This window comes from Akebia trifoliata, chromosome 12 (genome assembly GCF_017979445.1).
Source record: "Akebia trifoliata isolate Shusen 1 chromosome 12, ASM1797944v1, whole genome shotgun sequence".
NCBI classification, from domain to species: Eukaryota; Viridiplantae; Streptophyta; class Magnoliopsida; order Ranunculales; family Lardizabalaceae; genus Akebia; species Akebia trifoliata.
Genome location: NC_141386.1, coordinates 36,271,235 through 36,296,484, shown reverse-complemented (window position 1 = coordinate 36,296,484; position 25,250 = coordinate 36,271,235). Strand labels below are relative to the sequence as shown.

The 25,250-nt window shown below is 36.9% G+C and overlaps 3 protein-coding genes across 3 annotated transcripts; all 3 read left to right on the top strand.

Moving 5' to 3' along the window:
• Positions 1-890: 890 nt before the first annotated feature.
• On the top strand, positions 891-6,330 carry LOC147389988 (oligopeptide transporter 7-like). Its single transcript, XM_086418365.1, has 6 exons — positions 891-1,485; positions 2,186-2,283; positions 3,621-4,190; positions 4,723-4,978; positions 5,107-5,289; positions 5,408-6,330. The coding sequence occupies exons 1-6, from the start codon at positions 1,012-1,014 to the stop codon at positions 6,014-6,016; spliced, it is 2,190 nt and encodes a 729-aa protein (XP_086274491.1). The 5' UTR covers positions 891-1,011; the 3' UTR covers positions 6,017-6,330.
• A 1,343-nt stretch (positions 6,331-7,673) lies between these two features.
• On the top strand, positions 7,674-13,043 carry LOC147389987 (N(6)-adenosine-methyltransferase MT-A70-like). The gene is made up of 7 exons (XM_086418288.1): positions 7,674-8,964; positions 9,470-9,568; positions 10,374-10,457; positions 10,541-10,896; positions 11,901-12,117; positions 12,224-12,303; positions 12,499-13,043. The coding sequence occupies exons 1-7, from the start codon at positions 7,804-7,806 to the stop codon at positions 12,779-12,781; spliced, it is 2,280 nt and encodes a 759-aa protein (XP_086274414.1). The 5' UTR covers positions 7,674-7,803; the 3' UTR covers positions 12,782-13,043.
• A 2,332-nt stretch (positions 13,044-15,375) lies between these two features.
• On the top strand, positions 15,376-21,571 carry LOC147389986 (uncharacterized). Its single transcript, XM_086418622.1, has 10 exons — positions 15,376-15,644; positions 15,717-16,084; positions 18,331-18,420; positions 18,595-18,834; positions 19,008-19,229; positions 19,314-19,623; positions 19,712-19,944; positions 20,028-20,164; positions 20,497-20,593; positions 20,917-21,571. Exons 4-9 carry the CDS (start codon positions 18,712-18,714, stop codon positions 20,588-20,590), a joined length of 1,119 nt encoding a protein of 372 aa, XP_086274748.1. The 5' UTR covers positions 15,376-15,644; positions 15,717-16,084; positions 18,331-18,420; positions 18,595-18,711; the 3' UTR covers positions 20,591-20,593; positions 20,917-21,571.
• Positions 21,572-25,250: the final 3,679 nt, after the last annotated feature.

Here is a 25,250-nt window from a genome sequence, read left to right as displayed (position 1 = left end):
TTAAACTCACGTGCAACTTACTATTTTTATTAAAAAGTTAGTTAGAACTTCTAATTTTAAAGGGGTAATCGTACGGTTCAGAGATGGGATGATGTTCTCTCATCCTTAATGGACCCACAAAAGAGGATTGATTGCGGTACCCAAAAGAAAACTGGAATCCAGCTACGAAAAAGCCAATCTTGGGCGTGATTTTCTCCTGCAAACCTAAATGCTAGCTAGATTCCAGTAAGTCCTCCGCCCACGTATCATTAGAATCTTAACTGATCATCTTTTTAAGATTGTTTTATAGGAAATTGAGTATAAATAACTGTTTACCGTATTCGACACTTCAAATCTCACACGTGTAATATTAATGACACAATTACCCACAAATAATTTATATTGATTTCATTTTTTTTTTCAAAATAGGATCTTTTATTTATTCTTATTATTAAAAAATACTAGATTTTTTCATTCAAAATTCTATTTTGATTTTTCTTCCAAAAAAAATAAAATTAATTATCTTTAAAACTGGAAACTTATATATTTTCAATCCATTTTTTTTTTTTAAATACTAATACTTAATTCTTTGTATAAATTTTTTTATCTATCAAAATTCTATTTTCCCCTTTGTCTATTATCCCATATAATGATAAGAAGATATTTTAAAAGGAAGATATCCCCTTCGCATCACATCAATCTCCACCCGGATTTTGTGTTTTTTTGTTTTTTTGTTTTTTACCGTGATTCTCAATGCGTTGATGTGATAACCATAAATAGTTTCCTCGAGATACGTATTAAAAGAATCTACGGTTATGTGTACACCTCCACTTGAAGTCGCAATACATTCTAAAGTCAACCCAGCATTACTCATCTCTCCCACTAGTGTTGTCTAATTAAAAGATTCTCTCTCTCTCTCTCTCTCTCGCTCTCTTTAACCTAGTTCATGATTGTCAGTATTTTCATTTGTTATAGAAAGCAACCTAAAACAACCTAATCGTACAACACTCTTTATAACCTTCACGCCTCACCATGGCCGAAAAATCTGAGTCTCCGCCGGTAGATTCACCGGAATCTGACAACTCTCCGGTGAAGCAAGTCGCTCTTACAGTACCTACGACAGATGATCCTTCTCTTCCCGTTTTAACCTTCCGAATGTGGGTTCTTGGAACGGTTTCGTGTATACTATTATCGTTCTTAAATCAGTTTTTCTGGTACAGAAGCAATCCTTTAAGCATTACATCAATATCAGCACAGATCGCTGTGGTTCCATTAGGTCATCTAATGGCCAAAACCATCACTGATCGTGTGTTCTTAAAGGGTTCACGATGGGAGTTTACTTTGAATCCTGGACCGTTCAATGTTAAAGAACACGTTTTGATCACAATCTTTGCTAACGCTGGCGCCGGGTCTGTTTATGCAACTCACATCATGAGTGCTGTTAAACTTTTCTACAAAAGGAAACTCACCTTCTTTGTGGCCTTCATCCTTATGATGACTACTCAGGTATACTTATTTATTAAAACAAAATTACTTTTTTTTTTTTTTGGGCCCACCTACTAGAACTGCTAAAACTATTGATTGGTGATTTTTAACCATAGGATTCAGTGATATTTTTTCGATTATGGGATTGGAATACTTACAACCTTTATCGAATGATAATAATTTTTTTTTTTATTCTTTTGGAATTAAATTAGTAATTTGTTTGAATATTAGTTAGTAAATTGGTTCAAATCATATATAATTTGGTAATATATATATGGAAGTGTTCAGCAACAAACATTTTGGCAAAACATGGGTTAGAGGTTTTGGAATGGGCTGATTTTTGGTGAAACTGATCTCTACCGTGAGGAGATCATCATCACCAAAAATCAGCCCATTCCAAAACTTCTAACCCCATCAAAAATGGTTTATAAAAAATGGACGGTCCACGATTTTTCAACTTGTAAACTGGGGATAGAAGTTTTGGAATGGGCTGATTTTTGGTGAGGATGATCTCCTCACCGTAGATATCATCCTCACCAAAAATCAGCCCATTCCAAAACCTCTAACCCATGTTTTGAAAAATGTTTTGCCAAAATGTTTGTTACTGAACGGGGACCCATATATATATATAGTATTAGAAATAGTTGGTCTAATTAAAAATAATTTTTTTTTGTGAACTTTGATAACTTTGGCTTATGTTGAATTAATTAATTAATGACAGATTTTGGGATTTGGATTTGCTGGGATTTTCCGGAGATATCTGGTCCAACCAGCAGAGATGTGGTGGCCGTCCAACCTTGTTCAGGTCTCGTTATTTAGGTATGTATTTACATTAAGTGTGTTGTAGTTGATAAGATTTTGGGAACAACCATGTTTTACACCCAAAAGTATTTTCGAGTTGTTCATTTAGTCGAGTCAACTCCTTGATTTATGAGTCAACACTGTTGAGTCAATAAAATATATTATAATTTCATAATTATTAATTTTTAACATTTTGACTTAAGAAGCATTCAAAAGCATCGGTGTAGATCATAAATTAAGAATTTTTTGATGATTTTCAAAGTAGACAAAGATATAGTGGGAATACATTAAAAAAAAAAAAAACCCTTAGTCGTGAATTTGCCCATATAAAGGGTGAAGTCAAGATTTTCTTGCAGTGAGGCCAAACTATTTAGGCTTTTGATTAGAAGTTGAAGATATTTAGGTCATTTCCAATTAGTCTATGAGAGAGGGCTCAGTGTAGAGCTAATGTCATCTTAGAAAGATTAGAGAGGGGTATGTAATTGTTTTTTTCATAGCTAAATATTTCAAAATCACATCTACAACTTGACCAAAACTTTTATTTGACTGCATAAAAACACCCTCTAAGTGCTACATTTGACTTAAGGACCATTCAAAACCGTGAAGATCGTAAATTAAGAACCTTATTTAAAAAAAAAAAAAAAAAAAAAAAGAATTATATGGTTTTTAGTGTATATAAAGATATAGTGAGAATACATTTATAAAATAAAATAAAAACTTTAGTCATGAATTTACCTTTATACCCATTTAAAATCAAAGGGGTATAAAGATACTTTGACCAAAACTTTTATTGGACTGCACAAAACACTCTGTTGGTGTTATATTTGGCTACTCATGAACCGTTTTTTTAGTGGGAACTTACCATGAGGGAAAATCCTTGGGGGACTTTGTTTTTCACTGTGATTCTCACTGCATTGATGTGATAGCCATAGATGTCTTTCATTGATATATGAGTAAAAAGCATCTAGGGTTATGTAGCCACCTCCACGTCAGAAATGTGAGAATCACAGTAAATCCCTGTGTGGAAACTAAAACTAAGTCAGTTTCAACACCCTCATAGAGTAAAGGTTGCAAACTGTCGTTCAAATTGTTTCAAATCTTGAGACCATCCAATGGTGTACCTTGGCATGACTGTCCAGGGATGATGGCACATACTATATGATATCATGATGAGGGTGCAAGCATTATGGCATTGTTTGCTAAAGTCAAAAAGGGGTAATACTAAGGAAGAGAAACTATTAATTTGCTATTCAGTGGGTCTTTACTTTGACTATCCAGTTTTTGGTGCATGATATGTATGGTATTGTTATGTTCCTCCAAAAATGATCTGATCAATCACAAATATTTTGTTACAGGGCCTTACATGAGAAAGAAAAAAGGCCTAAAGGTGGAGTATCGCGGACCCAATTCTTCTTGATCGTCTTAACGTGCAGTTTCGCCTACTATGTCTTTCCAGGCTACCTATTCCCAATGCTAACATCTATTTCTTGGGTCTGTTGGGTATTGCCCAAGTCCACCCTGGTCCATCAATTAGGCTCAGGTTCGAAAGGGCTTGGTATTGGTGCCTTTGGGCTCGACTGGTCCACTGTTGTGTCTTACCTAGGGAGCCCACTTGCCAGCCCATGGTTTGCTACTGCCAATGTGGCGGCCGGGTTTTTTGTCTTCATATACGTCATGGTACCTGTAACATATTGGCTTGACATCTTCAAGGCTAAAACCTTTCCTCTATACTCCAACCATATGTTCACATCAAGTGGGTCTCGCTATGACATTTCTAGTATCGTCAATTCCAACTTCAACATTGACCTCAATGCCTATAAGCGTAGTGGACCACTCTACCTCAGCACCTTATTTGCCATGTCCTATGGTATCGGTTTTGCTGCTCTTCCTGCTACCATCGTCCATGTCGGCATCTTTCATGGAAGGTACTAATAATAATGTAATGTAGTTTTACTCATTGAAACCTCTAACAAGTGGAAATACTGAAATGAGGATGATATATAGGTAGGAACCTTATGTAGGGGTGTTTGGTTGCAGACCCTGCACATCCTGGATAGTTTAAGTTGCACAGGGGATTGTAGGGTGTGGAAATAATGCTTATCCTTCAAAAGGATTGTTATTCCATTTTTCTTTCCTTAGAATGGATAAGTCAATCCCAATTAAAAACATATATTGATCAGGTAAGGTGTTCTGTTCCTGGAGAATAGGAACAGTATCTACCTGGCACATTTTGGTTGAAATTTAAAACACATCGGGCTCCTAACCAAGCTGTCTCATACATGGCATGCAGCCTGATGTATTTAATCTCCCATAAAAACGTGTCACGCAGACGTCATATGTTGCTATAGGAATGGGACACTGTTGAGATAAGATCCCCCCTCAACCCAAACACACCCATTGCAATTTGTCTTGGTCTGCCAAGCTAATTAAGCTCATTCATTTGGATGTACAACACAGAGAAATATGGGCATTGACCAAATCTGCCTTGAATGAGAAGAAGATGGATGTGCACACAAGGCTTATGAGCAAATATAAGCAAGTTCCTGAGTGGTGGTTCTCCATCATCCTTGTGGTGAACTTAGCTGTCATCATTTTCGCTTGTTCTTTTTACAAGGAGGAAGTTCAGTTGCCATGGTGGGGGGTGTTACTAGCTTTTGCCATCGCTCTTTTCTACACTTTGCCCATCGGAATCCTCTGTGCTACTACAGGCCAGGTAATTTTTCCTTTCCACTTACACCAGTAATATTTTTTTTCTAGTGTACCACTCACTAGATGATCTACTATAGGTTCATGTATGTCATTTAATTTGGCCATTGTGACTTATCTCCTGCAAATAAACAGGTGCCAGGCTTGAATGTCATCACAGAATATATCATCGGGTACATTTATCCAGGGCGCCCTGTTGCTAACATGTGTTTCAAGGTGTATGGGTACATTAGTATGACGCAGAGCCTCACCTTTCTTTCGGACTTCAAGCTCGGTCACTACATGAAAATTCCTCCTAGAACAATGTTCATGGCACAAGTTAGTTTCCCTTCCCTTTAGATAGATTACTTTCGTTCAACATTCATCTTTATATAATTATGTATGTCATCGACGGGAAGGAATAATGATGAATGAATTGTGGAAATCTGTTTGGCAGGTGGTAGGAACTGTTCTAGCGACGATCGTGTACTTGGCAACTGGATGGTGGCTCATGTCAGCTGTCCCTCATATTTGTGACACCTCCTTGCTTCCCCCAGACAGCCCGTGGACTTGCCCAATGGATACTGTGTTCTATGATGCATCCGTCATCTGGGGGTTGATTGGTCCCCGTAGAATTTTTGGCGATCTCGGCCATTATTCCACCATCAATTGGTTTTTCTTAGTTGGGGCTATTGCCCCTATCTTAGTCTGGTTTGCTCACAAGGCCTTTCCAAAACAGAATTGGATCCGATTGATTAACATGCCCGTACTTTTGAGTGCCACGGGAATGATACCCCCAGCAACTGCTGTGAACTACACCAGCTGGATCCTCCTTGGTTTCATCTCTGGCTTTGTTGTCTTCAGGTATCGGCAAGAATGGTGGCGTCGCCACAATTATGTTCTATCTGGGGGTCTAGATGCAGGCCTTGCATTTATGGGAGTGTTACTTTTCTTCGCCTTGGGTTCAACCAGTATTGACTGGTGGGGAACCAACGTAGATGGTTGCCCATTGGCTTCTTGCCCAACTGCCAAGGGAGTTCTTGCTAAAGGCTGCCCTGCTGTCTAATTAAACCCCAGAACAAGGAAATGTAGTTTTTTACATAGAAGCAACTTATTTAAGAATAATTCTGTCTATAATTCACGATGAATTCAATATTTAGTAGTTCAAATGGAAGTAGAGGAGGAATGTCTGGTGAAGATTTTCCTTTTTATTTGTTTTACTTTACTTTTGTAAATAATTTCTTTATGAAAGTTCAAATACGAATGATATCCCAATTCCCAAACACTCCATCGCTGAAGACTAAAATATGTTTGGTGTGGTAATTTGTAAGGTGTTAACACCTGATTTAAATTGGAAAATTCCCAGTGTTCTTAGTGAAATTCTTCAGGTTCATTGCATCTGCCTTAGGTCTTCTTGTACTATATCCCATTTTTTATTTTTTTATTACTGAGGGTGTCTGAACTTACATCCGACTAGGGGGACGGGAAGAGCCAGGGCCGAAGCTACGGCCAGGTAAGTGAGGCGTCCTTGCGGGGTGTCCCCTGAGGAAATACTGCTCATACTGGGTATCGAACTCAAAATCTAACTATATCCCATTTTCAATTATATATATCTCAACCAGAGACGGATGAGCTGAGTTTTGAATTATATGCCTACCAAAGGCTAAAATGGTGTTGAAGTAGTAAGAAAAGAACAATGTCAGATTTCTCTCAGTTATTTGTTTTGGTAATATGATCTACTTTTGATTACAGATAGATTAGAGAGTATTTACTATTTAGACTACTTCAAGTTTAAGATTGGATGAAAATGTGTTAGATTTCGAAGTCATAAGGAAACAAGGTTGGAGCCTCAAACCATTTTACAATAGAGAAGATGGTCTGTGAGCTCATGGTTGTGCTTTAGTCACTTAACATAAGATATGGAGTGCACAGAACGTCTCATTTTTTTAGAGTCGAGATAATGTGATAATCTAACTTTGAAAAACCGTACTTTGTTTATACTCAGCTGACATGGCAAGTGCACAAAACCATAAATCTTTTTCTTCGGGATACATAGAAAAAGTCTACAGTTCTGTGCACTTGCCACGTCAATCAAGTACATATTGTGTATGCTTTTTTTTTTTTTTTGAGTCATTTTATCATTAGTTTTTTTTTTTTTTTAATCTCTAGCTTTCCTTATAATTTGAATGTTGGTGAGCACCTTCATTTATGTTCTTAATTGATGAAGCTTGGGTTCATCAAATCTGCTGACCCAACATATAGATGAGTAGTCCGGATTACGTGTTTGGGTGCATCCGCTAGCATGTTCCTTCTATTTGGGGTGTTTGATATCACCCACTAACGAGATTGATTGACAAGTTGTCTCAAATTTAATGTGATTTTCACAAGTCAGTCCATTGTGTCATTGTTGAATGCGACGACTCAAATAAATTAAATAATTTGTTTGAGACGAATCGGTTACGTTCATGCACTGGATAAGACGTCAAAATGAGTTTTGAAACCATGATTGAGTTTTAATTTAAAACTTATTTTTACGTCTTGTCTCATCCATGAATGAGATCGAGTAGTCTCGGATGAGTTTTTTTATATGCTCGAATTGTCTCGTTTAATAATAAGAAAAATGAACTGTGATTTTAAATCTTGACAGATACGTTTGATTTGTCTATCATATCGTTTGTGGACGTTGCTGAGACGTATAGACGAGTCGTCTCGGTTTCGGACCAGATTTCCAACTTTTTGTTGGTGAGCCTTTAAAAAAAATGGGGTGCAACGAGTGTGAGCCGTGTCTCCCAACGTTTTATAGCTCAAAAGTTCCAAGTAGAAGCAGAGAACGTAGAAGCAAGGAGGGTGGAGATGGAGAACCAATCACACAGTAACGATGACATCGCCTCCTTTAAAGAGATGCGACAGAGGCTTGAAGTTCGCATTCAAACCCAACGCCTCGTTCAACAAGAACGTATAGCATCTCTGCAAACCCTAGTTCCTGACCTCGTCTCATCTCTTGATCTCTCTCTCAAGGTCGTCTCAGCCTTCAATGGCCGTGAATACAACCCAACCCCAATTCCAATACCAAACCCTAACCCTAAAAATCCATTAGATAACCGCCCATCCATGCCTGAAAACTTCTCTCGACGTCATTCCGTCGAACCTAAAACCCCAGTATCGAAGAATCATTCAAAACACTCGCCTGAAAGCCCTAGAATTCTTCGATCTGATAGCGAGAAAATGTCGGTCGTCCTCGATGGGAGTGGAAGCTCTCTCTCAGTTGTTCGATCGATGGTTGCTGTTTGCCTCTTGGAACGAGTACCATTTACTCCGGTCGATTCGGCTGCAGTGCTAAGAAAGCTGGAGAATGATCAGTCAGCTACCACGTCTGAGAAATCTGCATTGCTCGAGCTAGGAGGAGAGACCGGTGCCATATTAGCAGTCGAAATGGCGTTGAGATCTATGGCGGATGATAATAGTGGAGTTGAATTAGAGGAGTTTGTGGTTAGTGGGAAATCAAGAGTTATGGTTTTGGCGATCGATCGTAATCGACTCATTAAGGAATTACCTGAAAGTTCCGAACTTCATCAGCAACAAGAATTAAATCAGGTTGATGGTAATCAAATGCAACAATTGACAATGACAAGTGGAATCGATGGTAATGGGGTGGTTTTCGGGATGGGAGGAGCTATCCCTAGGCCTCCGGAGATGTGGTTGCCGCAGATGTTTCAAGCTCCAGGACAGATGATGGTCCCGAGAGGTGGTCCACGAGGTATGGGATTGGCGGGGATTCCTCGAGTAATGGGTGGTGTTCCTCCTCTTCATAGACCACCATTGGGAATGAATGCAACAATGAGTGGCCATAATTCGACAACTTTGAAGCCAAGAACTGAAGAAGATGATATGAAGGATCTTGAGGCATTGCTGAGTAAGAAATCGTTCAGGGAGTTGCAGAAGTCTAAGACTGGGGAGGAGCTTTTGGACCTCATCCACCGACCAACTGCCAAAGAAACTGCTGTGGCTGCCAAGGTTTGGAAATTCTAGGCCCACTGCAATGAGTTTGCTGTTAAAGTAATATAGGATCCTGATAAGTTAGCTTCCACCCCTATTTAGAATTCTTACAGTTTCTTTTCAGATTCATATAAGATTGAAAATTGAGAAACCGAATCTTGGTGAACAAAAGCAATCTACAAAGTCGTCTTCCAATTTTTGTTCTTTGCATTAGAATACTTCATTATATTTTGAAATTTCTGATTCATATGTGTTCTTATTCTATGGATACAAATAAGTTTGGTTTATATATAAAAAATCATGTTCTACAGTAAATTCTCATTCTTCCGTGTCTCCTAATAATGAAATTAGAGCTTATTCTATTTCATATTTCAGATTCTGTGTTTCTGGTGGGTAGTGGCTTTATAGATGTATTGAAGAATGCTTATATCTCATGTTTTTTTGATTGGTATCTATGTCTCATGTTTGTATTCATCTTTGACTCCAAAGATTTATTTAAAATTGTTTTTGAATTTTGTTTCAGTTCAAAAGCAAAGGTGGTTCTCAAGTAAAGGAGTACTGTTCGGCCTTAACTAAAGAAGATTGTCGACGACAATCTAGTTCATATGTTGCATGTGGGAAGGTTTGTAAGAACTGGTGGTGGTTTCTATCATCTATAAAAATGAAAATAGGAGCAGTGTTTGGCTTTGGCTTAAGGATCACTTATGTTCATTTACGGCATCATAAATTTGTATTAGTCCCTTGCTTTGGCATATTATTGATAAAAAAAATTCTTCTATCATATAAATAACTTCTCCCAAATATGGAGGTCTGTGCATATCACTGCTACATTTTATTCTTAAAATGCTACAATAATTAATTGGCTTGGAATTTGTTGCGTTTATTATGAGATATAGAGTCTCCATGTTTTATCTTGCTTTGTCTGAAAACAGAAGTTTCTCATGCCCAATGATGATTCTAGTTATCTTTATTTTAATTTGCATTAGGGGAAGAACGCATTATATGCCCATGTGATGGCATTAATTAAGTTGCCCCATGCAAAAGTTGGGGTTACATTTTATTCATAAAATGCTAAAATTATTTATTGGCTTGGAGTTTGTAGCGTTATATAATGAATTATAGAGCTCTGTGTTTTATCTTGCTTTGTCTAAAGACAGAAGTTTTACATGCTCAATGATGATTCTAGTCATGCTTATTATGCGCATGGTATACATTATTAATTATCGGAGCAATATATTATGAATTATAGAGCTCAATGTTTTTAGCTTGCATAGTCTTAAAAGTTAAAACAGAAGTTTCACATTCCCAATGCTGATTCTAGTTCTGTTCATTTAAATTTCATTAGGGAAAGGGCACATATTTATAATATGCACATGAATGATAGCATTACTTAACGTTGTTCTGATTGACACACTTCATGTTATCAGGTTCATTTTCGGCGCATAATTGCTCTACACACTGATATTAATTTAGGGGACTGCTCGTTTCTGGATACTTGTCGCCACATGAAGGTGATTTGTATCTCCACAGTTCATCATGATTTTGTGGTTTCCTAGCCTGTAGTTATATAGATTCTTTTTTTTCCCATCGACAGACGTGCAAGTACGTTCATTACGAGCTTGACTCAACCCAAGATGTACCATCCATGATGATGGGAGCTGCTTCTCTTCCTCCCCCTAAACCAATTAAATCGCAACGTGCTGAATATTGTTCGGAGGTAGAGCTTGGTGAGCCACAATGGATTCATTGTGATATCCGGTCATTTAGAATGGATATTTTAGGGCAGTTTGGCGTTATCATGGCTGATCCACCTTGGGATATTCATATGGAGCTGCCTTATGGAACGATGGCTGATGATGAAATGCGGAATCTTAATGTTCCTGCACTGCAGACAGATGGTCTAATTTTTCTTTGGGTCACTGGCCGTTCAATGGAACTTGGGCGTGACTGGTATGTGCTTATCTGTTACTATCTTTTTTTTTCCCTGATAAATAGATCTTAGCTTTTACTATCTTGTGATTAGGATCTTTAGTTGGTGATCTTTTAACATTGTAGGATTGTTGGATGGATTAAACAGTTCTGCCTGAAAAAACATAACCACTTGGCAACTTTTGGTGACTATATCCCTGAAGAGATTGAACTCATGTCTATCCTGGGAATATCAAACACCATGCCCTTTTTTTTTTTTTTTTTTAATATTTTTAAATGCAGTACAAACAGAGACACTGTCTTTATAAACCACTCTTCAGTTGTTGATGGAGATGGGTGGTTGTTGGTGAGCAATAAAATGACTTAATCCTCTTAATTGAGTTTCTGTGCTTGTCTAATTTGGATATCTCATTTAGTGGGAAGTCATTTAAGGAAGACAAAATTAGAAATGAACTCAATTGCGCAAAATGTAACATTGAGTTGCCCCAATAGGTGATAAACCAAGGGAAGATCAATTGTGATGGTTTGGTCATTTGCAAAGAAGACAGATAACAGTCCACATTATAAGGAAAATATTTTAAGACATAAAGAGGAAGACTAAAAAGGGTGTGAATTGAGGTAGTGAGAGCAGCTATGAACTTTCTTGGGTTAATATAGGACATGGCTTTGAAGGTGCCATCTGGATGAGGTTGTAGAATTGGTGTTGTAATAATACTGACTTGGGATCAAAATCCATCCTTCACACTCGAACCTACAAAAAAGAGGAAAAAATTGGAAACAAGAGAGAAAAATGTAGAAGACATGGCTTTAGATAGAATTGAATGGAGGAGCAACATTGGTTCCATATTTTTGGGACAAGGATTTGATGATGATGATTTTCTAGTTAAGATTATTGATATTCATTTAAATATTAAGCAAGAGGGATATCCTATTTATGCTGCATACTAATTTGATTATCTTGAAATCCATTCTTTTATGTTTGTAAAGTTCATATAATCTGACATACATTTGATTATGTTCCTCAGTTTAGAACTTTGGGGATATAAGAACATCGAGGAGCTCATTTGGGTGAAGACTAATCAACTACAAAGAATTATCAGAACGGGACGCACAGGCCATTGGCTCAATCACAGCAAGGAACATTGCCTTGTTGGGGTTAAGGGGAACCCAGAAGTAAACAGGAACATAGATACAGATGTCATTGTAGCTGAGGTTCGAGAGACAAGTCGTAAACCAGATGAGGTAACTAGGATGCCAAGTCTTTTTGTTGACCCGTACTAGTAGTTCTGAAAATATCTAGAGTAGATGTAGCTGGTGCAAACTGAAGTTTTTTTAAATGCGGTTGCAGATGTACCCTTTACTGGAGAGGATAAGTCCAAGGACAAGAAAGCTGGAATTGTTTGCTCGAATGCACAACACACACGCAGGGTATGCTTTAGTAACCTTTGGCTATAGTTTCCTTTTTGATCTCTGTGATACATTTTGGGTATGAAAACACAACGTAGTGTAACAGAAAATTCCATGTGTATGTATGCAACTGTTGTCTCTGTTTATTGTGTAGCTTCCCTTCCCGATTAATTTAATCAGGTTTGCTATCTGTTCCTTGTCAATCAATTTATCCAGGTGGATATCACTTGGTAACCAATTGAGTGGGGTGCGACTGGTTGATGAAGGGTTGCGAGCAAGGTTCAAGGCTGCTTACCCTGATGTTGAGGTGCAACCCCCATCCCCTCCCAGAACTTCTGCCATGGATATAGACTCAAGTACTGCTCAAACAAGGAGTCCGTTTACGGGAATAGAATCAAAGTCTACATCGAACCAATTTCCAGATCCTGTTGCATCAGCCCCGGAGCCCTATGCTTCTGAAGAGAAACGGATGGCTACAGATGTCAAGATGGTAGGCTGATTCTACCATTGTTGTCATCATGACTGATAGTTGTGACGACACCTCACCATCATACCACGGGCCCTTTGATTGTGGGGCTTTGATCGGTTTTGCTACTCAACCAAATTTTGATCAGAAAGAATTAGACAGTTGTAGTTTCTGAAGCTTATTCAGTGTATCGGAGTGCATTGGGTATGTATGGTAGCCCATTCTCAAACGGTCTGTAAAATAGATTTGAGACATTGAAAAATGTGTCTAATATATGATGTTTGGATGTGTTCAACTGGATTTGATATGGTACAAACAGGCATATGGCATGAATTGCGTTTCAATGTGAGTCGTCGATGATGATTATATGGTGATGGGCAGATATCATCCAAAACTTAGAAAGTATTTGCATAGTATTATAGTTAAGGACACAAAGAAATGGGATCAGCATGTGGTTCCTGGCCTCTTGGATGATCCCAAACATTGAGCCGGGGCTAGGTTTAGGATTGGCATGTCTGATCCAATTAGATAATTCATGAGATTGGTTTTTGGATTGATCGATCTTGTATAATATCTTAGAACATATATAAATTATGCACTTATATTTTAATATTTTATTAAGATATTATATGTATAGCTGGTAGTTCGACTGAATGGTGGGTTTTAATTACTGTACATTTTGTTATTTGTCACATGAATTTAAAAAAAATAAATATTATTTTTATATATTAGGGAAAATTACTAAGAGAGAGTTCAAGCAAGTTATTAAAACAATGGATAGTTTAACGAGTTACTAAAATGTTGAAAAGTCTAGTGATTTAATTCGTTTTTGGTAATTAAAAAAAAAATATTTAACCCTCTTTTAGTAATTTTTCTTATATATTATTATAGAAAAATACATGTAGGATCTAACTGAGGATGCCTTTGTAAATTATTATATTTTTTTGTTGTTTAAGTGGAGATGCTTTTGTAATTTAAGAGTTAATAAATAATATGGATCTGTGTCAATAATACCTACCCTTCTCTTATCATAATAATCGGATATAGATGGATGAATTAATAGCAAAATATATTTGCTGATAAATTAATGTATTAATCTATCTAAGGTTTTTTTTTTTTTTTTTTTGTAATTTCAAAATAATTAAAATTTACATTTATGAAATCAAGTCAGTTAATAAAATTGATACCAATTTAAGCACCAATCCAACTTGAACCCGATCCAAAGTTCTGATAATCGTAATGAATGAATTCAAAGTAGAGTCGAACCTTTGTCAATCTTGAGTCATACTAAGTCAAAGCCAATCTTAATTTGCATGGTGTTGGACTCATTGGATCAAACAAAATATTAAATCAAAACCTTGTTTGAAACCTTTAAATGATACTAGTTGGATTATCCACTTTAGATATGATTGAATCCTAAAAACACGACCCTCTCTAATTTTGAATTGCGGGTTCGGAACCGGCTTATTTTAGGGTTGATTAAGTGTCTGAAGCCATCAATTCCAACCTCTCCTGCTCGTGATTCGAACCCCCTTCAGATCCCTATCCATTATCGAGAATCCTAAAAACACGATGTAATATTAGGGGGTGATGGATTTCTATACCAACATGAACTTGACGCAATCCGTCCTTTAGTTGAACTTGTGATGAGTAATTTAGTCTAAAATGGATGATTTAGAAACACAATCAAAATAGTAAAATACAATCCTTGTCTTCCTAATGTTTATCCCCGTAAGAAAGGGATTCAGATCCAATTTTGCATATATTTCCTAGCTAACTTTCAATTTTATCGTCTCTCCTTTTTCAAGAATACTCTTTATAAGGATAATTTTAGGCTTACCTTTAAGAACTCTGCTCTACTGTTCCAATGAATTGTTTATTGCTCCTCTCATTATTTGATGGCACTAATGTGATAAATGTCAAGAATTCATCAACTATAAGTTAGATTTTCCAAAGATAAATAAGTCTCTCCATTTTTGGTTGAGGGGAGGAGGATTCTTTTTTATTTATTTCAATTTGGGATTCAATCATGGGGAATCCCTTAATATTCGAAGTCTCAATTGAATTAGAATTATTCCTCCTCACATTTCTAGATTCTTGGGATTTCTCCTGATACTTCAGAGGTCATAATGTATGATCCACACAAACATGCTAATTTTACATGCTCTTGACTTAAGAGCAAGAGTATGACCATACTCTATCTTACAATCAAGCAAGATCGAGTTGGGTATCACTTACATGGAGTTATGCTTGTTTGATCTATACACATGTTTGATTTAGATTTATTATAATTTTTATCTTCTATGCCCTTTAATTTTATTGTCTTTCCTCTTCAACCATCTTATAATAAAAAGAGAATGCACTACAGACTCAAGAGTCTAGTGTAAAATGTAAAATGTGTACAAGGATGATCCCCAGTATGCATTAGATCCCAAAACTTTTATCCAAACCCTAGATTATCGGGTCTAATTTCCAGTCGAGCCCGGATCATCCATTGACTGCCCTGCTTGTGAATGTACTTGTGTAAGACCCTTACACTGGTGGTCTCCACTCTCCACGTGCCGCATCTACAGACCATTTTGCGGTTTATATACGTCTCTCTCTTTCTCTCGTGTGAAAACCCTTCCTGTATCCGTATCCTTCCTTCCTTCCTTCCTTCCTTCCTTCGTTCTTTGCTATCTACCTTCTCTCCCAAGTCTGAAGATGCCCCCTCGACCACTTCTGAAAAAGCTTTCCACCAAACCTTCTGTTAAATCCTCTCCAAAATCCCTAAAGAAGCCCTCAGAACCCGAAAACCCTTCGAATCTCGAAAATGAAAACGCTCCCAAATCCGATCCTTCTGCTTCTATCAAGCTTGAAATCAGCAATCGTGGCAGAGAAACGTTTGATCTCAATGGTACATCTCTACAATTTCTTTGCTTTTTTATTTTTCTGAATCTTTCAAGTTCTAATCTATTGATTTGTTTAGAACCTTGGTGTAAATCGGCCGAAGAAACAGATGAAATTGAAGGAATTGCAGAATTTAAAGAAGAAATTGCAATCGATGATGGAAAGAAAGCAAATGAAGTTGAGATGAACGAAGGTGAGGAGATTGAAGAAGATCCGAAGCCGATTAATGAGAAAAAAAAAGCAGAAAGAGTATGAGGTGTTTGTCGGTGGGTTGGATAGAGATGCAGTGGAAGAGGACTTGGAGGATGTGTTCAAGAAGGTTGGTGAAGTAGTGGAAGTGAGGTTAGTCAAGAACAAACACTCGCAGAAGAATAAAGGTTTCGCTTTTGTGAGATTTGCTACTGTAGATCAAGCTAAGAATGCTGCTCTAAGCTTAATTTCACTCGAGTATGTCTTCTATTTATTTATTTTTCTTTTATTTTGGTACAATTTTGTCTTCCGTCATCAATTGAACTCAGATGGAAACATTCAATCATTTATTTTTTACTGCTCAAATCTCTGATATAATTATTAAACTTTCTCTTCGGGGACAATGCCAATAGGAAAATATTGATTCTCATAGAGAGGTATTGGATATAGGGATATTTAGGGGAAGTGATAGTGTCTGGACATGGTGTAGATAGTCAAAAAGAGAACCTCATAAATTTTAGTTACAAAAACACCCAGTTTAATGTGTTGTTAAATGTTGTGAAAAAATAAATCGTTGGAAATCATTTTCCCCCCAATTTTTAGAGATCAGATTGGGCATTTGTATTAGAAAAAGAAGGAAGTGCAAAACAGGAAAAAAAATCAACATCATCATCACCATAATCTTATCCTGGATTGCCCGCTTGATTCACACATTTATTACACTTTTGCGAGAGAAGTGGGGTCCCATTTTCTATCGTTGTTCGTCCAAATTCATTGTTGTTTCCCGTCTTCAATTTAGCCTTGTTTCAAAGTTGGCATATCAAAGCAATTTCTTTTAAAAAAAAGAATCTTATTGTCATTAACCCCTTTTTCAGTGTGTTGAGCGTGTTTGGCTAGAGCAGAACGATAGGATCATTGAATGGAAAGAGTATCCCTTGCATGAGGTTTTTATGTCCATTATGGGGCTAATCTTCTATTAGAGCGTGATCTTCGAAGAATTTAGGAGTCATTTTTGAAGACTTTTTGTTTAGGTGGGATTTATTACTCGATGCTCGAGTGTTGTGTAGTTTTGGTTGACCCTTTTTTGTCTTTTTTTGGTTGTTGTATTGTTGGGTGCTCGTCTCGGCTTACTTTTATTTTCTTTCCAATAACATCTTTTATCTATCAAAAATATTCTTATCGCAGATATCTGATATTGGCTAAAAAAATTATATTCATCCATTTAATTTTATCTAAATCCATGTCCTTTGTTAATTCACGTCTTCCAAATATGTTCACACTACGTCAATCCACATCCATTTGGTATTTTTTGTACTTAATAACCTTCAAAATGCACCCATTCTATGTCACTGGTGGTCATTGATCTTACTGCACATAACCAATTTATATCAATCGATTTTTCCTAAATTAATCATCAACAAACTCTTACATTCTTCATAATTTTTTTCATTTTTTTCTTTATTAATCGTCACACTCATCTATCTCAACATCCTCATCCATGTTATGTTCATTTGATTAACCAGTTATTCTTAATTGTCCAACATTCATCTCCATAAAGGGTGGAGCGTTGTATTGACATTTTATAAAAAAAAATTATTTTAGTAGTTGTTTGGAGTGCATTGCTCACATGGCACTCTAAGCATACACTTGATGATGTTGCTTAAATCATCCAAAATCATAAGATTCATTACATGTAACCCCTCAAAGATCTTTTGAGGTATTGAACAAAAGTTAATGATTCCATTTTATTCATGTTTCCATTCCCTTAACAAACTTACAAAACCATTAATACCTCTTCTCTGCCACTAGCTTCACAACCTAAGGACCCAGGCCTCCATCAAAATTAAAATTGATTTCTTCTTTTGGAGTATTGTGCGCTTCATGGGAGGCTTGAAAAGATGATAAAGACCCAACCGGCATCCCTTAACTCTCACAAAAATTGCATTGACACTCACTCCACTAAACTCATTTGGATATAAATCCAGTGAGAGATTGTCACCTTTAGTTTTTCATTGATGAGAATGTTACTCGATAATTCATCATCAAGAATTCATCTTCTTCTCTCATCTCAAATTCCCGTTAGAAGACGAGGACTACCATGGTCTATGGCCACACTTCTTTATGGACCCCAAATAACACTGACTAATCAAGTCTATCTTGAGGGAGGAACAAACTTTAACTCCACAAGGATGAAAAAGCGGGTCCATGTATCACTATCCCACCCAACAATTACAACAGATAAAAGTTTATTTTGATGATTACCGTCTTAGAGCACATAATGAATCAACTTTGAATCCTTGTTACTGTGATTGACAATACTTACCGGTGGCTGTCAGCTCTCCTGCTTTACTTGATTTCAGATTCTAGACAAGTGAGACCCTTTCAAATTCGTGATAAGATGCATTTCTCCATTTTCTAAGCTTACACCTAAAGCCCCATACCCCTCTTGAGATATCATATCATATCTTGTATGTAATTTTAACACATGCAATTGTTCTTTACAGATACGAGGAAAGGTCTGTGAGGTAACCCGAAACAATGACAATGAAACACTCCATCTGGGAAACATATGCACTACGTGGACTAAAGATAAAGTATATTTCTACTAATCCACCCTAATGTATTACTACCACCACAGCCCTCACTGCACAGAATGCTACTTTTGGATGATTCATAAGCAGTCGCTGCTAAAGTTGCACTGGCAATTTTCTACAGGGACTGCATGTTTTAACTGAAGTTGTTTATAAGTCTCCACCTTGTTTGTGCAGCTTGTGGAAAAATTGAAGGCTTTTGAGTTAGTAAATCTCGAGGATGTTCATCTGATTGATGACCCAAATGACAAAAGAAAAAATCGAGGCTATGCATTCCTTAATTTCAGCACTCATATGGATGCTGTGGCTGCCTGTAGTAAACTACAGAAAGGAGATGTGTTCTTTGGTACACCCGTTAAGGCAGATGTTGCTTTTGCTAAATCTGCTGTAGAACCAGATGAGGAGATTATGGCCCAGGTGGGAGCATCTATTTAATTTTTATATATTATAAGTTCATATTGGGAAGTCTCAATCGTTTTGATAAGTTAAATGATTCAGCATTTGGTGCTAAAATTTTTGATATCCGAGTGGCTTGTTGTATTTTATATTGTTCTGATGTACAATTTTACTGTAATAATGTTTTACTGCAGGTGAAATCAGTTTTCTTGGACGCTTTGCCACCTAGCTGGGATGAGGAACAGGTGCAAGAACAGTTCAAGAAGTATGGTGAAATTGAAAATGTGCAGCTTGCTCGTAATATGCCTTCTGCCAAGCGCAAGGACTTTGGGTTCATTTCTTTTAAAACTCGGGAGGCAGCACTGGCTTGCATTGATGCTGTAAACAAAGATGGCATTGGCGAGGGAGCTCAGAAGGTATGTATTTTGTCAATCATATTGCACTCCACCTACTATTTCTTTTTTCCATTACTTATTTCATGCCTTGTGTCCGCAATACAGGTTTTACTGAGGGCCACTTTACGGAAGCCTCTGCAGAAACGGATAGTTTCAACGGTGGGTGGTTGGAGAGGGTATAGTGGTACAAGTCATGATAGTTGGGATACACGATCACGTGGAATTGGGCGTTCATACCCCACCAGACCAAGCAGAACATTCGAATCATTGGGTCGTGGTCGGGGTCGGGATCGAGATCGTAGTTTTGGTGGTTTCAATCGATACTCAACTAGAGGAGACGAGTTTGAAACAGAAATGTCCCCTGTAGAGAAATATGGTTCTCAGTTCAGAAGGAGATCCATTCGGCAAGTGCCCAGTAAGCTTATTTCTTTCCCTCACAGTTTGATTTTTAAGACAATCTTATTTTGTTTGTTCTTTCTAAAACCTCAAAGCTAAACTTTCAGCTCCAGCAATTGCTCCCAGTAGATCAAGAGACCAATATTTTGAGAGCAGTTCATCTAGTAGACGTTCTGTGGAGGGTTACCGGGATTTTCCAACTTCCTACTCACGAGTTCCTTCTCATGGACACTATGATGATGATGGTTATGATCCTCGACATGATTATTATGAGAACAGTCCAACAGATGCTTACGATCTTCCCACTTCATCTAGACTGAAACGCCCGTATTCTACTGTGGTGAGTGCTTTAAAATTCTGGGTTGCCCAAGGTTTACAGATTTATTTTGTTGGCGCTGTTTGTTAGTAATTCCTCCTGTCTAGGATGATGACCTGCTGGAGTCAAGATCTCTTGCAAGGCGTACTAGAAGTAGGGGGTCGGGTCTAGACATTGATGCTTATCCAGAAGAAGTGGATGCTTATCCAGTACGTGTTGCTTCCTCATATGAGGAATATTCAAGGTAAAGCTCTGTAAAACATTCAGTAGTCCATGAGCTATCATATTAGGTAGTCTTGTTGGATCCAGCACTGTTGATCCTGTAACCCAGTGTGTAAACTGTGTTTGTTTGTTGTTAAGACTTAAGATAAGCGACAGATGGTGAATTATTTGCATTACATATTAAGAAAACTGGAGAATGTAGGATCATCAACAATATTAAAAGCTGCAGTACCATTCTGTGGTAGCTAATGACCCCAACTGGCAATTCCTTTTTTCTTTCTGTAGCAGTGTACCACAGGGAAGTATAGACCTATGTTGATTTGTTTGCTGACTGACCCATCAATGTTCTGTCAGGAGTATGCCGGATGACCGCTCTGGATATAATAGTGCGGGTTATTCAAGTCGGCAGTTGTCTGGAGGTGGTGCCCCTCGGTATTACTATTACTAAATTGTAAGCATATTCCTCTTATTTTAAGCTAATTGCATTTTCTTTGGATGCACCTCCTGGCCTGTGTCTGTGTTCATACGTACTATAGGAATGAAACAACAATATTCACCGCGGCGTGCATTTTAAATCTCATCTGCATGTTTGAATTTCCTTCGACACTTTTACTTTTTGATTATATGACTTTGTTTGCTAGCTAGACTCCTTATGTATGTATGTCTTTGACATTCAATAACTTATCAAATGGGTAACTTCAGCATTCATGTTTCAAGAAGTTGTTTATTCATTATTTTATTTTTCATGATTATGATTTCATACAATTTGTCCAGGTCCCTGGATCAAACACCCACCAGTCCATTTTATTTGGCTGAGGAAGATGAACTATTATCAATGCTCTTGGGGTGGTGGGAGTTTTCCAATTGAAGAACAGAACTGAATTAATCTAGGATGCAAGCCTCATTGCTGAAGCCGTTTCTTAACTTGGCTTTGTCTGAGAAATGACCTGACCTCTCTGTCTACTGGGCAACACTAGGTGCTTATTATCCATACCAGGTTATAAGGTAATCTCAATTTCACATGAAGCCTTTAGCATTGGTAGTTGCATGTAAGTTGAGGAGAAACTGGGTTGGTCAGCCTGAAGGAGGCCCAGAAGATGAGGTCTTAATGGGCAAAGTCTCTATCTTCGGTGGCAGAGCCTATGAATCTTTGTAGTTTGGGTATTTTCTGGTGAAAAATGAAGTTCATATATAGACCTTTGGATTCTTTTAACTTTGGTATATGTGATTAGACAAACCACAGCATCCCAGTGTTCTCTTAGAGTTACATCTGGAAACAAGAATACTAAAAAAGACCATTCCCGTCCGTAGTTTTTCCCATCTTTGTTTATTTATTTGGACTGTTGGAATAGTCATTGAGGAACATATTTTTTTTGCTTTGTAATTCATAATAGAACTTTTCATTTCATTTTAGATGGTTTGGTGAAAACCTTACTACAGTTTATTCCAAACTAGTTTGGTGGGTGTCCATTAAGAGCCCTTTCGTGGCTCAGCTCAGAGAAAGCAAATCAGGGAGGAGTCGGTGTAAGGGCGCACTGAATCCCTTCGGATTATTGTTGTGACTGGATGCTGCCACTTACTTGTCTCAGAACAGAAGAGGTACCTAAGCACCTAGTTACCAGGAGAGGGACAGAACGTTCTTGGATGAATTAATGTCCGGCTTGGTCACTGGCAGAAGAATGAGGATGATGTTGCCATAAAGCTTGGGATTTGGTTATTATTATATATTAGGTACCCCCACTGTTTTCAAATTGATGACATATCCCTTGTGACCCAGAAAATGTCCTAAATTAAGAGTCAATCTCCATCCAAAGTCCCAAGGATTTTTTTCCCCTCGAAGCCCGTCTGTGTATTGATTTCTTTTCTTTTGATTCTCTCCCCTTGTTTTGGATTTTGGGAAGGTAATTCTCTCTCCATCCCTCAAGTATCAAGAATGATACAGGATTGTTGAGGAAGTAGAAATTGGCGCATTTTTTTAAAAAACTTTCTGGAGGTTCAATGGCAGAATTTTCTGGGAAAAATCCGGATTTTTTAGTTAATGAGGTTTAAAATAAGGGCATGTATGGATCTATTAGTCTCTTGCAATACTCCAGTCCAAGAAGAAAAAAGGGGTATCTTAAATATTCACCAAGTCTGTTTTTCTTAGAATATCGCATAGAAGCTTCAATGCACACAGATTTTCATTAGCCAATGTTAGTTGCGCCGAAGATGTGACCATTGCAATACCTGATTCCTCTGATTTAACAGTTGTAAGACACTACTAGTCATCCTAATCTTTCAACCCTTCTGTCTGGATCCACGCTTGATACCCTTCTTTCAGGGTGTACCCTCGACCCAAAAAAAAAAAGAAAAAAAAAAAAGAGAGAGCTCCTATTGACACCCCAACTTTTATTTGTTCTCTATAATTCACTTATTTTCTTTATTTTAATTGGGGTATAACAAATAGAAGTTGCCAATATTAGCTCTCATTAATTATTACAAGTAGAAAACAACATTAAGAAAAAACACCAAGGGGTTGGCTCAATGGCAATCTTGGACTCATAAGCATTTAATGCCTGTAGGTCTTGAGTTCTCAGCATTAATTCCTCACTCTCATTAATTATTACAAGTAGAAAACAACATTAAGAAAAAACACCAAGGGGTTGGCTCAATGGGTTGGCTCAATGGCAATCTTGGACTCATAAGCATTTAATGCCTGTAGGTCTTGAGTTCTCAGCATTAATTCCTCAGGGCCACCCGTGAAAGTGCATCGACAAGACCATGTCTATGTACAGGGCAAAGCCCAAATACAGGCCTGGTCCACTGTCTATAAGAATATCTGGTTATAAAAAAAAGCATTAAGAAAAAAAAATGACATATTAAGAAATTCCTCCAAAAATACCAATTTATGATAAATTTTAACAATTGAGAACGCATGAAAGACACCTTGCAAATGTGCATATGAGGGTTTTTATTTTTCCGAAATAGAAAATATTTTTGAGAGCAGTTTTGATTAGAAAAATATAGGCATTGAATTGGGTTTGTTAAAAATTAAAAAATATTGCAGCGGAATTTCAGTTGGGTTCTGTAGTGGCAGAATTTTCCGCCGCTATAGGTAACTTTTTCTCAGAATCAGATTTGCTACCCTATACTGGTGGATAACTCCATCGATGTAGATCAGTTTATTTTTGTTAAAAATTACATATTACTGCGAAAAACTTTAAGTTGGGTTCTGAAGCGGCGGTATTTTTAGTAGATCACTTCCGTATGATAAATATTGCAGCGGAAACATCCGCCACTATAAGTTGAATTCTTTAACAGCAGAATTAGCCGCCGCTATAGGCCATGCTTTGTGAGGATCAAATTGCTACTCTATAAAAATTGCTACTCTATAACGGCGGATAATTCCATCCATACGTATCCGTTTCGTTTGTTAAAAATTAAATATTTACAGTGGAAAATTCCGCCGCTATAAGTAGGGTTCTTTATCAACTGATTTTTATTTACTACCATATTGGAGTGTATAATGCCCCCGCTGTATAAATAATTAATAAAAATTTAAAGAAAGTCATGCATTATTTGTATTATTTTCCTATAGAAATGCAAGTTAAAGCTAATAAACTCTTTAACTTCCAGTGATTTAAAGCTAATAAAAAGGTGAGAATTCTACCCATATTTAGCTTGAACCACCCATTTTCACAAGTTGTCTCTTTCTTCTCTAAATCTCCAAAGCCACTTGTCTAAGAGAGTTTTATTTGTTAATCTTAGCCTTCTCTGATATCCATTCTTTTTTGGAGTGCAAATCATTTTCAATTTATCAAATGATACTTTCTATCATCATTATTATCATTTCATAGAAAATTCTTAGTGAGTATCATTTGATCTCTTGTTTCCTCTAAGGTATCTTTCTTTTTATGATTTGCCTCTTTGGGTAGAATCCTTACCTCGGATAATTTGATTTGTCGGAGGTGGATTATCACAAATTTTTGTCATTTTTATTCGAGGGATAGAGAGTTCGTCAATCACATTCTTATTCATTGTTCTTTCTCTTGTGCTATTTTGATGTTCTTCTTATCTCATTTCCAAGTAGATTGGGTTCTTCTTTTATCTTTCTTCGCACTTTTAGAGGATTGAGATTTCAATATCTTCTCTTTTAGAAAAAAAATATCTTTGGATTATCATTTTTTTTGTCATTATTTGGGGATTCTGGAGAAACCGTAACAACAAGATGTTCTATAATAAGAAGAGCTCGTCTCACAAGATGATTCTAGAGATTTGAGATTTATTTTCTTTTGATCAAAGATGAGCAAAGACTTTGCGGGAATATACTTTCAAGATTTTAGTTTTAATTGAAAAACCTTTTATGATTTGTAGTCCTCCGTCGGGCATGTATTTTTTTTTTTTTTTTGTTGCCTTGTTAACTTTTCTTGTTTTGTTGTTTGGAGGCTATCTCAACCTCCTCTTCTCCGTTTTCTTCAATATTAAAATTTATATTTATAAAAAAAAAAAATCAATTTTTCCTTAAAAGATATTAAAATTCACCGATGGAACGAGTAATAATAGAAAAATACCTAGGATTTACTTGTTTAGTCTTCAAGGCATTTTTCAATTATATAAAATAAAATAGATTTACTTTCTTATAGATTACCAATTTCACGTATTAAATGAATTTGTTTTACTAGATTGTCATAACGTAGCAAGTAAATAAACAATAACAAATATTTGCTCTTAAGGCTTTGTTGTTGTTATTGATGAAGTAGGTAAAGCAAAACATTAAATGCTGTGTTGATGACTCATGAATAATGACTTGTGAAAAGAAAAAAAAAAAAATGCATGGTCCCAATCAAGTAAACACATTCGAATGATCAAAATTTATCCTTGAGATAAGCATCTCCAATGGAGATGGGTGCATTGGGATACACACAATCCCTGACAATTGGATTTCGTGTCTGCAAGTTTTGGATCATGTGTTTTGACATGACACACTTGGGTCCATATGCATCCGATTCCTGAACCCATACCATACCAGGTACCTAGAAATATAAGTAGCCATTACCACATGCTGTAGTGTACCTGGTTCATCCATGAATAACTTAAAGAACAGCAGTTCTAAACTGACTTCGTCCACA

What these genes read in the sequence shown, in the direction of transcription:
- LOC147389987 (XM_086418288.1), top strand. Translation starts at nt 7,804, where the DNA reads ATGGAGAACCAATCACACAGTAACGATGACATCGCCTCCTTTAAAGAG. An exon ending in AAACTGCTGTGGCTGCCAAG is followed by an intron (nt 8,965 to 9,469) that starts GTTTGGAAATTC and finishes ATTTTGTTTCAG; the next exon opens with TTCAAAAGCAAAGGTGGTTC. An exon ending in ATGGAACTTGGGCGTGACTG is followed by an intron (nt 10,897 to 11,900) that starts GTATGTGCTTAT and finishes TATGTTCCTCAG; the next exon opens with TTTAGAACTTTGGGGATATA.
- LOC147389986 (XM_086418622.1), top strand. Translation starts at nt 18,712, where the DNA reads ATGGATGCTGTGGCTGCCTGTAGTAAACTACAGAAAGGAGATGTGTTC. An exon ending in TTGGCGAGGGAGCTCAGAAG is followed by an intron (nt 19,230 to 19,313) that starts GTATGTATTTTG and finishes TCCGCAATACAG; the next exon opens with GTTTTACTGAGGGCCACTTT. An exon ending in ATCCATTCGGCAAGTGCCCA is followed by an intron (nt 19,624 to 19,711) that starts GTAAGCTTATTT and finishes CTAAACTTTCAG; the next exon opens with CTCCAGCAATTGCTCCCAGT.
- LOC147389988 (XM_086418365.1), top strand. Translation starts at nt 1,012, where the DNA reads ATGGCCGAAAAATCTGAGTCTCCGCCGGTAGATTCACCGGAATCTGAC. An exon ending in GTCGGCATCTTTCATGGAAG is followed by an intron (nt 4,191 to 4,722) that starts GTACTAATAATA and finishes TGTACAACACAG; the next exon opens with AGAAATATGGGCATTGACCA. An exon ending in TCTGTGCTACTACAGGCCAG is followed by an intron (nt 4,979 to 5,106) that starts GTAATTTTTCCT and finishes GCAAATAAACAG; the next exon opens with GTGCCAGGCTTGAATGTCAT.